Source organism: Pogona vitticeps, chromosome 1, assembly GCF_051106095.1.
Source record: "Pogona vitticeps strain Pit_001003342236 chromosome 1, PviZW2.1, whole genome shotgun sequence".
NCBI classification, from domain to species: Eukaryota; Metazoa; Chordata; class Lepidosauria; order Squamata; family Agamidae; genus Pogona; species Pogona vitticeps.
This window is the reverse complement of record NC_135783.1, coordinates 254,225,497-254,241,590: the sequence shown is the minus strand read 5'-3', so window position 1 is coordinate 254,241,590 and position 16,094 is coordinate 254,225,497. Positions and strand designations below refer to the sequence as shown.

The following is a 16,094-nucleotide window of genomic DNA, read 5'->3' as shown; positions in this document are numbered from 1 at the left end:
TGTGTGTGTGTGTGTTTTGGCAGAAAAGTAACTGGAAATGGAATATAGCAAGCGAACCCATGTACTAAATTTATCTATACCAGGCAAATTCCAAAGAAGCAAAACAAAAGACAAAAACGTATGGCACCTTAAAGACTGTTATTTTTTAATTTAAGCTTTCATGAGGATGTCCACTTCGTCAGATGTTAAGAGACAGAATGAAATTAAATGAAATCTATATGAAATATCATTTTCATATTCTAAATGTTCATTGGTTACATGCAGTAATTAGCCCTATGGTGGTTTTACAGTCCTGTTGTAAAAACCAGGAAGACAGAAAACAGACACCAGGTCTGAGCAGAGATGAGAGGTGGGGTGGGGAGGGAGAGGGGGCGGTTTGAAGATGCAAAAATCTCAAAAGGGGCAAGAAAGAATGAAAGACATTAGCAGAAGAATCATGTGTGTTAATGTAGGGAATGCAGACATTTTTACCTTAGAGTTATGATCAGAGATGGGCAAGGTAGTAGTAAAGGAAGTGACAGTAGCAGGGGATAACAGTAGGATTACATTTGGTGATGGCTTAAGAAACATAGGCTTGTATTCAATCCATTTTGTCCAGTTCTTGCTGTAGCAGTTTTCTTTAACTGTATTTGCATACATATTTACAGTAATCACTTTTTTTTGATCAGGGGTTGGGTCATCTTTTATTTAGATGTGAACTGTCAAGAGTAGTGGACTTCCACTAAATGGGTTGCATAGATATAAAATAAATAAATAAATAAAAATTGTTAATTCATTGTATCATTTATGAGGGGAATTATATTTTAGTTTAGGAGTAAGTGTGGTTTAATGAGGGATTTATATTTTTAACGTATGTGGGTTTTTAACTTAAAAGCATACATGTGAACTTTGTAAGCACTGGATATATTATCACATTATTTTAGAATAGCATTCGTTTTTTCTCTATATTTTCTTCGCATGGCGAGTGAGGGAGAGATTGTGGTTTCAATCCAAGAGGGTCCAGCAAGCTTCCAGCAATTTAGATCTCAGTTACTGTACTTTAGTTTTTCTCTTCCTGAGAACTGTACAGAGAGAAACAGTTGTATCTTTTGTTTTCCTTGGGTGAAGCTCCTGCACAAAGCAGTATACCAGCGTTCTTTAAAACTCCTAAATTTTAAAAGGAGCTTGTATTCTGTTGGAAACAGAAGAAATTCAGAAATGTTTACTTGAAATGTTTTAATGCTACATTCAGCATCAAGCTATCTGTGAGTCTTAAAATGTTTATTTAAACATAACGGGGTTTGCATGTGATTGCTGCTTTCATCAAAATGTTAATGCTTCTTAAATACTTGTACTTAAGTACACAGTGCTGGATAGGACACGGTAGACCTTCTGTTTTGTTTTGTTTTTTAATATGACTTCTGAATTATTTACTTGCTTCATAAGTGCATGGTGTGGTTGTTGATTTTGCTCTCAAAATGTGTTTATTTGCTAACTGAAAAGCCATGCACTGTGGCATTTCTTAGCACAAAGTCCCAAGAGCCTTTTTGAAGTTAGGGATCTCTTGCAAAACATTTATTTACACCCATCATTTCCAATAGTACTATTTAAATATAATTCGGGAGGAACATGCTTTTGTTGGGTAGATGCTAAAGAATCCAAAGTAGAAGAAGCAGGATTTACTCTCCACTGAGAAGCACCACATGAGTCAGCTTTTGACTACTGAAGTAGCCCCAGTGATATTATATATCACTTTTCAACTGAAGACACACAAAGCAGGTGCAGGTTAACCCAGTGAAGCCTATGGATGCTCATTAAACTACAATACCATTGTTCTTTGTGGTAAGCCAAGATAATATAAAACGATACCGTTGGTGATTTAATACAAGTGTGTTGGTGCTGTGATATCACTTCCCCAACTTTTCTTCCAGAATTGGTCCTTAAAGTAGATAGAGTGACAATTCAGAAGCAGGTTGCTGAAAAAAAACCACATACTGAATTCAGAGTTTAAATTATGGACCTGCACATTCTACCATTTCTGTTGGCCTAACATATTTGTCTTCAAAATCATTGTTGAAAATTGAAGCCATGTGCAATAAATTCTTTCTTGCACAATTATTGATCACTCCCCTCTAGAATGTTTCAGAGCCATAGCATTTTTCACATCCCAGCAGAAGTATTTCTTATCAGAACAGTGCTTGCCATAAATCATACATGTTTTCTCTTGGGGACCTTGCTTTTCATGGTTAAGCGTATCAGTGTGTTCCACTTGATGGGACTGCTGGATTAGCATTTTTCTTAGGGGCCACAGATTTGACACAAGGAATGTAAAGAAAAGTGTCCCATTTTTGATAGTTCTCTGTCCTTAACAGTATTCACTAGAAATGTAGAAAAGTAAATCAGTGTGTCTGAAGTCAAAGCTAGGACAAGTCAGTGCCCATCAAAGAAGCCATATATTTTCAGAATCCAGTTACCAAGTTAGAGTTTAAAAAAAAATCCAAAAGTAGCCAGGTGGTCATTACACAATACAAATGTAGAAGAAAGTGACACCTTTCTTAGACAACTAATAATTAAGGCCTCTGGCTGAATACTGAGTGTAAATTTCCAGCAACATGGTACCCGGGTGAAGTGTTATACCAAACCCCCACAGCCTGCCTGTAACTAGCTTTAAACTCACCTTATGCCTAGCAGGTTTTGCATTAATTTTGGGAACATTCATTTATAATTTTTCTGCACTGCTCACAACTTACTGGTACTTGCCTGAAGAGTGGGTTTGTAATCCACTAAAAGCTTGCATTCATTGTTTGATTTTTAGTGGTCTAATAAATGTGTCAAATTCTTCTACATCTGTAAAGATTAGAGTATCAGCAATGTGACAGGTATGTAGGGATAATTAATAGTGACTGCCACCATGGTATGATCTGTGTAAGCATATGCACATAATAATTATTATGTGTCATTGAGTCAATTCCAGCTTCCAGCAATCCACATAGCGTCTTCTAGGTGTAAAACACTCTGAAGTGGTTTTACAGTCACTCCTTCTGATGGCAGTCTGGGACTGTGCAATTTGCCCAAGACAGAATCTGAAATAGTGGGCACTCCAGATGCCAAGACTGGCCCTGAACCAACTATAATGGAGGAAAGCCCTTTAAAAAATGACCTGATATTCACCAACACCAAATCAAGACAAAGAAGCTGTGAGAAGTTGAACCCTGATTTTGGCAGTAATTATCTGAAGAAGAAGATTTCTTAATCAGAGCAGCACTTTTTGAAAAATTTGCCTTAAACCCAAGTCTTATGCCATATAAGAGTTCCAAAGCTTGTCTTTTCATAGTTTACTGGTCTACTAAAGGTAATGCTGATCCTTAGAATGTGTTACCTTGGTTCTCTTTTTCATTTAGATATTATCTTTCAGTTGTTTAACTGCTTTCTGTAGTCAGCTGTATAGAAGTTCCTTCCGTATAGCCCCCTTCTGCTCTTATCAGAAAGACCTTTCCGCTCATCTCATCAGCTTAGGAAAATTTCACGCACATGCCCACACATATACAACACTTACTTACATTGCTTTGAAGCTCTGCCAGTTAGTAGTCCAGTACTTTTTTCTTATTGTCTTCCAAAAACACTGGCTTTGCGGTAATGGTAATAATGACGCTCATAGCCACCTAGAAATGCCATTCCCATACCAATGTGAGTTTCATGTGTAGCTGCAAGCTTGTGAGCAACTAACACAGCTAACCCATTTAAATTTCTCACTGAGGAGGCTCACAGTTGCTAAGGTTCCAGCATGGCAGATCCCTGCCATGACCATTTGGGACTTTTATTCATAATTTTTCTACCCTGTGCCTGTGGAAGTGAATTTTATTGACCAAATATTTCATTGAATTGTAGTGATTTGTAGTGATCTAAATAAAGGTACCACCTCGTCTACCTTTGGTTTGAATTGCTAAGGTAAAGTTCTACAGAAGGAATCGATACTTAGATTTGAGTAAACCTTGTCAGGACCAAAGAGCACTCTTAGTGACCTCTTCTGGCTGTGGCCCTTCCCAATATACACAACATGTTGTCTCAACATGGGACTGAAATTTGGCCAGGGCTGTTCTTCGGTCATACTTTCTAAAGAGCCATTTTCCTGTTTGGTAAACACAGACTTCTGCAAATTAGAGATGGGGTTATAGCGATGACTTGTTTTCAAGACCTGAGAAAGGCAGGAGGACCATGTCCTCCGGGAAAACATTGTGAATGCTCTTCTCTGAAAGAAATAGCTTGTATCATCTCATTTTGTCATCTTGGGGAGGAAGGGTATGGTTGTTGTAATGTACAGTCACAGTGAGAAATTCTGTGCACAGCACCACCACCTTCAGAGGCATTTAGTGGGGATATGGGAGAGGGCCTTCTCTGTTGCTCCTCCCAGACTTTGGAACTCCCTCCCACAAGAGGCCAGGTTGGCCCCATCTTTGCTGTCTTTCTGCAAGCAGGCAAAGACCTTTCTCTTCAGGCAAGTGTTCCCTCGGTGACTAGCTGCCTGAGTGGGGCTGTTAAATAGATTGTTGTGCCTTCCTGCATTGAATATTTTTTTTTGGGGGGGAGGTCTTTTTTTGTTTACCATGCTGTAGTGTGTTATTTGACCCTTTTTAGTATTTGTCTATTTATTGTTTTTAGCTTTAAATATTCTCTCTTAATGATGAAAGCCGCCTTGGGGGTTTGTTTGGTTTTTTTTTTTTTTGAGAAAAAGGGCAGGTTATAAACAAACAAACAAAAAAGCATATTACCATTTGTGTTTAGTAAGTAAGGCGATACAAACTTGTGTGCTTTTTATCCATGAGTAATGTGAGGTTGCCTGCATGTAACATCATGATGGCTGAGTTTTTCAGGAATACTTGCAGGGAAAATGATAGCATTCAGTCCTGCATTTTTAATAGCTGTTGTTTGGGTTTCAACATTTCTGTTGGGAGTGTGTCAGAATATAAATGTATTATAAATCCTGGCTTGGCAGTTGTTAGAATAAAGGGCCCAAAAATCAGACTTTAAGCAGGTAACCTCAGTGATTCTCTTTAGAATTACATTTTTGAAGAATACTTCCAATTCAGTAAAGACAGTTTTCCATTTTTGCTTGCATAGTTATACATAGTGTAGATTGAAATTTCAAGATGAACAAGGCTGATTATTATTTTAGGGAAATCAGTTCACTATCTGTAGCACCTGAAAGAAAAGTCTTCTAGTTGAATATGTACTTTTAAGGTTGATTGGTTTGAATGTGATTAAGAATAGAGAAATTTCTGTTATACAAATGTGAATAGAAAATTGGATTCTTCATCGTGGTCTTCTGTGAATGCACACAAAAGGGTTAAATCAGCGCCAGCGATGATCCTCTCGGAATGTTCTAGAGCTAAAAGAAACAAAGTTGTAGATTAGGTACACTGCGCATGCTCCTCCCACCCAGCCTCAGTTCCATTTCTCCGCTCGGCGAAGTGGTTCCTTTCGGCTAGAGCTCTGATATATTTTCTTATTCTTGGACTTTTTTCGGCTTTTGACCTTCGGTTTTTTGATCCTGTACGACTATCGGCTATTCTAACCTCTCCTATCCTGATACGGACTGTTTATTCGGACTTGGCACTGGTTTTTTCCCTGGTTGTGGCGAATCGGGTTTTTCCCGCCTTTACCAACGGTCTCCTGGGTGCGGCGGATTTCGCTTGCAGCTTATGTCCCCGTCTGGCCCGTTTAGTCGCTGCGTGGACTGCAATCGCAAGCTCCCCTTTCAGGACAGACACGAAAAGTGCCTTTTTTGTTTGGGGGAGGCGCATTCCCCCCAGGATTGCAAGCACTGTAGGGCTTTCACAAAACCTGCCCTTCGTGCACGCCAGCAGCGCTTGAAATACCATCTTTGGGACGCTGCCCTGGCTGCTTCACAACCATCATCTATGGAGCTCCCTACTTCCGCCGCTACCCCATCGACTTCTACCAGCCTAGGTCAATCCTGCACCAAGGCTCTAAATAAGCTTGGGGACAAACCTTCAAAGAAAAAGGCACCATCCTCCAAAACCGCGGCGTCCAAACCTGCGAAGCAACAGAAGAAAAAGGCGGTTAAAGAGCTGGGGGCAACCGAGCAATTGCTATCTGCTCCTGCTCCTATTCCGTCCCCTATTTTGGAGGAGTCTCTAAGAGACAGAGAATCCCTGTCGGAGGTACCGATCTCGCTACCTCCTAGACAGGCTGAGCCACTGGATGTTCCTCGGGCTTTGTCCCCGACGCCTCGCCAGCTTGCTTGTGCTACCGCAAGCTTGGTGTCTCCGCGCCATAGCCCTGTATCTACCGGGCGGGCGTCGTTGGCTCATTCCTCCTCATCGGCATCGACACGGAGGTCGTCGCCGAGGAAGCGCTCGCGCAAGAGGAAGCACATTGCGAAACGCCGGTGTCGGTCTCCCGACAGGCGTTCTCGACGTCGACGGAGATCCTCTTCGGAGGATTCCTCATCTTCCTCTTCCCCGCCGAGGAGGCGTCGACGCCGACATCGTCGGAGGTACACCTCTACCTCCTCCTCGACATCACAGGACAGGCGTCGACGTCGAAGGAGGGCAAGGCATGCTTGTACTTCATCATCCTCATCCTCTTCACCTCCGCCGCGGCGGCATCGATGTCGACATCGTCTCGACGCCGAGCCACCCCCGTTACCATCTAATCTTTCAGAGCACATTAAGGATGCCTCGGCTCTCATTCCTTCTGCACCATTTACTCCTCAGCAACCAGTTAGGGAGCCCTCGCGACCTCAACCACCACCACGAAAACGGAGGCGTTCTCCCTCCTCTGAGGACGATGCTCTTTTTTCTGATACTTGCTCTGAGTCGGAGGACGAGCCTCACCCTCCGGATGATAAAGGGGAGCTGCCAATCGGTGAGGAGGTAGGCTCTGACACTGGTGACCCTCATGCCTCCTCACCATCAGAGGATTTCTCCTCATATTCACAGATGCTTTCCAGGTTGGCTAAGGTGCTCAAGCTTCAAGTGGATGCGCCCTCTGTAGTTGAAGAGGACCTCATATTTGGAGACATCAATAGTGAGCGCTCCCCTCCACCTACTTTGTCTTACCTCTCTGCTCTGACCAATATAATTAAAGAATTCTGGGAGCAACCATCTAACACTCCCTCTTTGTCTCGACGTACGGATAATCTTTATAGGATTTCAGGAGAAGACACCAGGTTCCTCCTTAAACATCCTATTCCCAATTCCTTGATAGTGGAAACTAGTTGCACTAAACCGACGGGGAGATCACACGTCACTCCCACTAATAAGGAAGGCAAAAAACTAGAGGTGCTTGGCAGAAAAGTTTATTCGCTTATCGCCTTTATTTTACGAGTTGCCAACTACCAGACTGCACTAGGAGCGTATCAGAAGCAGCTCTGGCTTAAAGTCTTGCCTGGGCTGCGGATGATACCTGAGGACGCTAGACAGGACTTTCTCAACACTTATGAAGAGGCCCAAACTGTCTCTAAGCATCTGCGTATAGCTACAAAACATTCTGTCGAGGCTGCGGCTAGGATTTTGATGTCTGCTGTCACTCTTCGCCGTCATGCTTGGCTTAGAGAAGCCAACATACTAGATGATGTCAAGGCGAAAGTAGAAAATCTGCCTTTTGACGCTTCGGGACTTTTCAGTGACAAAACTGATCTATACCTTGAGGAACTGCATAAAGCAAAAAAGACTGCCAAATCATACTATATACAGCCTCAGCCTAAATATAACAGATACCACTGGAAGAAGCCTTACAATCAGTACTTCCAAGGCTCACAGTACAAGCAATTCAAGGGACAGGCTCAAACTAGGTCTGCCACTACTGCTTCATCTTCCAATACTTACCGTCCTCAGCATTCTCAGCGTCGTCAGGGGTTCAAACAACCTGCGAAAAAATCAAAACAGTACCTTTGACCCAGTCATCTCAGTCCCAACACAACACGGAACAAGGCTTTCTCCTTATCTCCAGAATTGGTTAGCTATTACAAGAGACTCTTGGGTATTAAACATCGTTCAATTCGGTTATCTTTTGGAGTTTATAAAATCGCCTCCTCTAGGGCAGGTTCTCTCTACATCATCAGATCCTGTCCTAGAAGAAGAGGTTTTTTCCCTGCTACGGAAAAATGCTATTCAAAGAGTTCCCGTTTCAGACATCAAAGACGGCTTTTATTCAAGATATTTCGCCGTCCCCAAGAAGGACAAAGGCATCAGACCAATCTTGGACTTGAGAAAACTAAATACTTACCTCCATCCACGAAGGTTCCGCATGGTCACCTTGGAATCGATAATCCACCTGTTGAAAAAAGACAGTTGGTTTCTCGTCATAGACTTAAAGGATGCCTATTTTCATATAACGATACATCCCTTCCATCGCAAGTACCTCAGATTCCTTTTTCACGACACCATTTACCAGTATCTGGCCCTCCCCTTCGGCCTAGCCACGGCTCCCAGAACCTTTACCAAATGTATGGCGCCCGTAGCAGCGTTCTTACGTCTAAACGGTGTTCAAGTATTCCCGTACATAGACGATTGGTTAATAGTCTCCACATCCAGACGCCGCGCTCTGAAAGACAAAACATATGTACTACATGTTCTACGCGGCCTAGGTCTCACCGTGAACATCAAAAAGTCTCACCTAGTCCCATCTCGGGTTGTCAACTACATCGGGGCGAGGATAGATGCCAGAAGAGGACGCATCTTTCTACCACCAGAGCGCATACAAAAAATACGCAAGGCAATCCGGCAGTTTCAACCCGGGGCAACAGTCACAGCAAAACACGCCCAGCATCTCCTCGGTCTGATGGCCTCAACGACCCCAGGACTGGCTCACGCCAGATTGAAACTCAGGTCCCTGCAAGCGTGGTTTCTGTCACAATTCAACCCAGAGACGGACTGTCAGCACAAACGGCTTCCAGTCACCCCGGAATTAGCTCGACAACTCCGATGGTGGGGTTTCATTCCACATTTGGCAATAGGACGCCCATTTCAACCGCTCCGGCTGTCGGTACAGGTGACCACAGATGCGAGCCCCATCGGCTGGGGTGCGCACTGTGGTCCTCACAAGATACATTCCCTATGGACAGCGCAGGAGAAGATACTGCACATCAACCACTTGGAAATCCTAGCCATTTTCAAGGCTTTCAAGACGTTTCTACCTCTGGTACAAGGTCGGGGTGTCCAAGTAGTCACGGACAACACCACGGCCTTGTACTATGTGAACAAACAAGGGGGCACGCATTCACAGTCGCTACTTCTCATCACCGTGATGTTTTGGGAGTGGTGCTACCGCCATCATGTCTTCCCCGTGGCGATACATATTGCCTCGGAGGACAACACAATGGCGGACAATCTCAGCCGCCGTACCAGCCAGATGCACGAGTGGCAACTAGACAACACGATCTTCCAACACATTTGCCAACGTTGGGGCACTCCAGTCATGGATGTTTTTGCAACAATGCACAACCGAAAGTGTCCCGCTTACGCCTCCAGAGCGGGCAGGGGTGCGGGGTCGTTGGGAGACGCGTTCATGGTCAGCTGGGACGTCGGTCTCGTATACCTGTTTCCACCCTTTCCTCTTATTCAAAGAACATTAGTCAAGATCAGGGACGAGGCGGTGGAGGCCATTCTGATAGCACCCTTTTGGCCCCGTCAACCGTGGTTCCACACATTGTCGCGGATGTCCACAGATGTTCTCCCACTTCCTCTTTTTCCGGAGCTTCTGACACAACATGCAGGCAAGATGCTCCATCCGGATCTGGACACGCTGCATCTCCACGCGTGGAGGATATCCCGCAAATCCAGGAGGTATTAGCCATGTCTAAGAAACCATCGACCATGAGGCTGTATACCTACAAATGGCGAAGTTTCCTAAAGTTTACGGCTTCTAGAGGGTTAGTTCCGTCTCCGACAACCTTATCTACCCTGCTCCAATTTCTACGTTATCTCTTTGACTTCAACCTCTCCATTCCCACTTTGAAGGTTTATATCGCAGCGGTTGTTTCATTTCAACCTCGTGGTTCGTCGGCTTCTCGTCTTTTTTCTCACCCGACTGTTAAGGCATTTCTGAAGGGGTTGGCAAACTTACGACCACCTGTTCGACCTCCTGTCCCTCAGTGGTCTTTGCAGTTGGTTCTTCGCGCCCTCACGCGACCACCCTTTGAACCCATGGCGCACTGTGACTTGAAGCTTCTGGCACTTAAAACCCTTTTTCTAGTGGCTATTACCTCTGCGCGCCGTGTTAGTGAACTGGCTGCTCTCAGAGTGGATCAGCCCTTTTTACAGTTTTTCAGGGAGAAGGTGGTCCTCCATACCGATGTCTCCTTTCTTCCCAAGGTGGTGTCCCATTTCCACCTCAATCAACCTATTATTCTACCGACGTTGTTCCCGAATCCTTCTAATGACACGGAGCGCATGCTCCATACTCTGGACGTTCGGCGGGCACTTGCCTTTTATGTCTTCAGGTCTAAGGAGTACCGTTTATCTAACAGACTCTTTTTGTGCTACTTTGGTTGTAAGAAAGGGTTACCAGCGTCACCGTCGACCCTATCGAGATGGCTTGTGTCTACCATCTCACTGGCCTATGAGCTCCTGCATAAAGACCCTCCTGAAGGACTCAAAGCCCATTCCACCAGGGCAGTTGCCTCATCTACAGCTCTCTTACGTGGCATTGATGTACCCGATATCTGTAGAACGGCCACATGGTCTAACATCTCTACGTTTGTCGACCACTACAGATTGGATGTGAGAGCTAAGAAGGAGGCTTCCTTCGGGAGAGCGGTGCTGACATCAGTTCTTCAGTGACGTCCCTCCATCCGGTGAGTCAGCTAGCTAGTCACCCTTTTGTGTGCATTCACAGAAGACCACGATGAAGAAAGTGGGGTTACTTACCTGTAACCATGGTTCTTCAAGTGGTCATTCTGTGAATTCACACAATCCCACCCTGCCTCCCCACTGTCCGTCACTGATTTTATGATTCTCTTGTTCAGCTTTATGGCTGCTTCTGGTGGCGGATAAATGGAACTGAGGCTGGGTGGGAGGAGCATGCGCAGTGTACCTAATCTACAACTTTGTTTCTTTTAGCTCTAGAACATTCCGAGAGGATCATCGCTGGCGCTGATTTAACCCTTTTGTGTGAATTCACAGAATGACCACTTGAAGAACCATGGTTACAGGTAAGTAACCCCACTTTCTTAATGCAACCTGGAGAAACTGGAGTGTAGCAGTGGTAGTGTTGATTACAGTGTTAGAATGCAAACACTGGGCAAAACTGGTGTCAAATCTATACTTATCCATGAAGCTTCTGCCTAACCTTGTAGTATTCACATACTCTCACCCAAAGTAACCTCATGAGGTTGTTATGAAGATAAAAATGAGGAAGAGGACCAACTGTATGCAACCTTGAGCTGCTTGAAGGAAAGAGGTGATATATAACTGTGATTGATGGGTATCGTTAGCTAGTTTTTTGTGTGCAATGACACAGTGACAGATCAACTATCCCACACACTACACCAAAACACACACAGAGTTCTAATTGCTGTCCTCTGAAGATGTCGGCCACAGAGACTGGCGAAACATTAGGAAGAAAAACTTCCAGAAAACAGCCAGAAAAACCTACAACAACCAGTTTCTGCAGTCATTGTGTGCTTTCAGAATGCTACACATATCTTGGAAGTACACATGATGACAACATGTTTTCCATCTCAGATCTGCAAAGAAGTTTGGGAATTTTCCTTCAGATGTGCTGAATTTCACCAGGTCTCGGAACCACATTTCAAATGTAGGAAACAGCCTCTCATCTCCTCAACCAAGCAAAACAGAAGTCTGTAATTCACTGGTCTGGTGTTTCACTGGCTGTTGTTCTGGATAAAATTCCCTTTGCTACACCGTGGAAGTACAGAGATCCACAGAGTAGAATAGCTTCAAGTTCCCCAGAGTCCACCCCTTTCTCATTAACTGGCACTTACAGTCTTCATTAACTCACTCTGAGACACTTGTACCAGAAAGAATAAAAATGTTTCATTACTTACAATTGTGAACAGAACTGTAATGAGCAAATAACTCAACAGACTTCAGCAGACTAAAGAGAGGGGAAAAGAACACTCAGCAAAGAGGCGGAACTCTATTTGAATTCAGAGACCGGAAGCAACGATTGGTTAGTGCTAGACAGAGTGATAGTCACCCCAGCCCAGAAAAGTCTTTCTCAGTCACTCAAATCAAATCACAGGCAGTATGTGAAACTCCCAACAGTGATATCCAGTGTAAACACAGTCTAAAAAAAAGTCTGGGGTTTCCCACTCCACTCCATGGCTATCCAGCTCGTTTGGATGTGTGGCACTAAAACAACAAATCACACCTTATTCTTCAGCTCTAGAAAGGAAGGATGTGCTTATTTGAGTGCTGCACTCAAAATAAAGTGAAAATATCATCTTAGCCTTCCTCTTAATTTTGGGGCTGTAGGAAGAGCACACGTGCTCCCTGTAGTCATGTTGTGTTTCAGTGTCTTACATGCCTCCAAAGTACAGGTTGGGGACAATACATGTTCTCTTCCCACCCCTAAGGCAGAGAAGAAGGCTGTAATTTACCATGCTCGTCATGGCTTCTGGAACTACATAACAGATTTCCACCTTCTTGTGCTTTCTGTTTTTATGTTTTGCAAGGGCTGCTGTATCCATGTGTACATGTTTGAGAGAGTCTACATGTACACATAGTTTAGGATTAGGATTTGAAGGCATATTAACGTTTATAATTCACTGGTACTTGAGCTCAGGATACCACAAACACTGAAGCAGAATTCATATTTGTGGTCTGAGGGTAATTCTATTAGGGGGGAAAAGTTGTTGGTAAGATTTCTGAGGAAGCAACCAAACCATGAGAATTGACCCTGGTAAATTTTAACATAGCCAAGTGCTGTTCATTGTCAAAAGAAATTTGCTATAGGATGCTTTTAACAATATAGAGGGGCAAAGTATTGAGGTCAGCCTCTTAGAACAACAATGCCGTGGAGAGAAGTACTTACAGAAGGGAAGTAGAAAGAGAGAAGAGTTCTTCCATTAGGTTTTGCTGTAACTGGACAAAGTGCATTCATAAGATGTCCGTTAGTAAAGATCACAGGTAAATGTATTACTTCATATTGAACTGGAATGAATGTACATAGAAATGTGCTGAAATGCCACCATGCTGTCCAGCTTTGAAAAGCAAGATATGAGTATTGAGTGTTGTTAAAAATATATACGATCTGATTGTTTATGGAGAATGATAATGATAAGGAACAGTTTTTATAAAATCTGGTTGAAATAATAGCTGTAATCCTGTGGTGCAGTTATGTAAATGATGTAACTTTTGGAAGCCAATTTCCACGACTCTACATGCAGCAGATAATGTCTATGGAGATTTCTTAACTTACAGCAATTTGCATCTAAACATAATGCCATTTACATAAATGTACAACAGGACATGGTGGCGCTGCGGGTTAAACCGCAGAAGCCTCTGTGCTGCAAGGTCAGAAGACCAGCAGTCATAAGTTCGAATCCACACGATGGAGTGAGCTCCCATCACTTGTCCCAGCTCCTGCCAACCTAGCAGTTCAAAAGCATGCAAATGCGAGTAGATAAATAGGTACCACCTCGGTGGGAAGGTAATGGTGTTCCTTGTCTAGTCGTGTTGGCCACGTGACCATCTGGTGAAATTAAAAGGAAAAAATGATTATGTCATACTGCAATACACCTGTTTACAATAAGAGGCAACAATTCTTTAAAAAGTGAGCCAACTAGCTCTGTGCTTTATGAATTTGTGCAGCAACTCCATTTCTATAAATATGTGGATTGCATGCTTAGCAAATGTAATGGTTAAAGTATGTGATTAATGTTGTTCTACAAGGATATATGGGATATACTATATGTATTTGGGGGAATAAGAAATAGATGCAAATTTATTTCAGTATGACTTCTGGAAAGGAATTTTGAATTCTAAAGTATGAATACTGTTTCCCCCCTCCTTAACTTTTTTTTACAGGTATATAGAAATCTTAAAGGAGCATAAACCTAAGCTGGTTTGGGATGAACAAATAGCTGAACATTATTTTGAATACAAAAAGTGAGTTTCAACCATTAATGCTTTCCTTCTTTACTTAACCCAGTGAATGGAGAATTAAATTCAGGAGGGAAGCTGCTCCCACTTTTCTCCTCCTTCAGGGAACAGAAAAAATATTGGTTATTTTTAACAAAACAAACTGTCTGAAACTATAGTAATTTCTTTGAAGAGTTACCAGTGAAATGAGATCTTACAGTAAGTAAAATTAGATCAGTAGAATTGTGTTACTTATGTATTAAGCAAGCACTCACTTCTTAACAAAAATAAGACCATCAAACAAGTCTTAATTATGAAAATATTGATTTTTATAGCAATCTACATAGTATTATTCAAATGAACCCAAAGCAATTAATTTTGTTTTAGTGCTAGTGGAAATTAAACATCAGCCATCTATTGATACATTCTGTATACATTTACATCTGAAATACTGAGTTCATCAATGAGCACTTATAAAACATAGTGTGTAACTGTTGTGGGATAATTATATGATTATATGACCTGTTTCAGATTGCAGCTATTTCTGGCATAGTGTGTTGATTTTTTTCTTTGAATTTAATTATTTTATTGTATGAGCAATCCAATCATACCCTGCTCTCCCTGTCCACTCCAGTTCTCTGGGAAAGAACAGATCTGGAAGCAAATGGATAAGTTATCTCTTTCATAATATTATCCATTTCCCTAGCTTCTCTCTCTCTCTCTCTCTCTCTCTCTCTCTCTCTCTCTCTCTCTTATTTTCTTTCTCTGTTATGTTTTGCAGAAATAAAGGAGGCAAGCATGCAGTCTTCTACCCAACTTTAAAGGTACATATATCTGTACTTTTATTTTGAAACTATAATACTGAGCAGCGTGGCCCAAAAGCCGCACTTGAGTTGTACTGAACATGTGACCTTATTTTATAGACAGATACTCTATTACTTGAATGAACTGGGTCACCTAGCGTTACATTCTTTGTTTGTCAAATTGTCAGAATACTTAGTTAAAATTAATTAGCAATTATTTAGTTCAATAGCTTCTTCTGAAATAAAATGGCACCAGATGAACAAGCTAAAACGTTGATGCCACTTGCAATCTGTTTGTCTTTAAGGTGCCCATTTTTGCTGCTGAAGACTAATAAAGCTGTCTTCTCCTGGAAATTTAAAAAATAAAACGAAGGCTTTCTCTTTTACTTGATTTTTTGCATCTATACAACCTTGCAACAGTCTTCCAGCACCAGTTAATTTCTAATGTATAAAAAAGTAATTATCCATAATTTTCTCATCTGTTTTGCAGTCTATCCAACTGCGTCTGGAGCTTGCAAAGGAATTGGGCACAGGAATAGCCATCTGGGAACTGGGCCAAGGCCTAGATTATTTTTATGACTTGTTTTAAAATAAGACATTTCCATCTTCATCAACTGGAGCCCGGTGGGGGATGCAGAAATTTATTTTGGAGGGGGCTAATGTAATTTATATGGAATCAGATTCACATTCTTTTGCAATAAAGAGCCTCCTTTTCAATTACTGTGTTTTATGTAATGCATGGAGATGGGCAATTAATTATAGAGCAGGGGAAGCTGCGAACACCAGTCTGCCAGTAAAGTGACTGGAGAGTTGAATACGGTAAGAGAAGGTAAGAGTTCTTAATTTTTAAAAAAGTGATTTTAAAAAACATTCTGATGTTTAAAAGTAATTCATAATGTATGAACTGATCCTGTAGTATTCATAAGAGTTCGGTGAGAAATATTTCCATGTGCACAAGGACTGCAGTGTTCAAAAATGGAATGCCTAACATGAATGGAACCTTCGGCAGCTTAAAGGCTTGCAGGCATTTCAATTGCACCAAAACCAATTTAGCTGTCATTAAATCTAAACGTTAATGCAGAAAGCAGCAAATATTTATTTAGTCATGAAATCAGAGTTAAGCAGCAGGTTTACTTTAAAGTTAAATCAAAGGCCTCTTGTTCTGTCTACACAGCAAATGTGAGTCTTGTATCATTTTTATCTTATTTATAGACTTCTCCAGATGACCCTAAGATTGTAGTTT

At 42.2% G+C, this 16,094-nt stretch overlaps 1 protein-coding gene across 5 annotated transcripts in view; it reads left to right on the top strand.

Annotated features, from left to right (window-relative positions):
* Positions 1 to 15,568, top strand: part of CHID1 (chitinase domain containing 1) — a 131,344-nt gene extending 115,776 nt beyond the window's left edge. For all 5 annotated transcript variants that reach the window (XM_072985630.2, XM_072985631.2, XM_078383669.1 and 2 more), the window contains 3 exons: positions 13,995 to 14,075; positions 14,830 to 14,872; positions 15,342 to 15,568. In XM_072985630.2, coding sequence (XP_072841731.2) covers positions 13,995 to 14,075; positions 14,830 to 14,872; positions 15,342 to 15,440 — 223 coding nt within the window. In that variant the 3' untranslated portion in view covers positions 15,441 to 15,568. The remainder of the gene's footprint in view (positions 1 to 13,994; positions 14,076 to 14,829; positions 14,873 to 15,341) is intronic.
* The last annotated feature ends 526 nt before the right edge of the window (positions 15,569 to 16,094 follow it).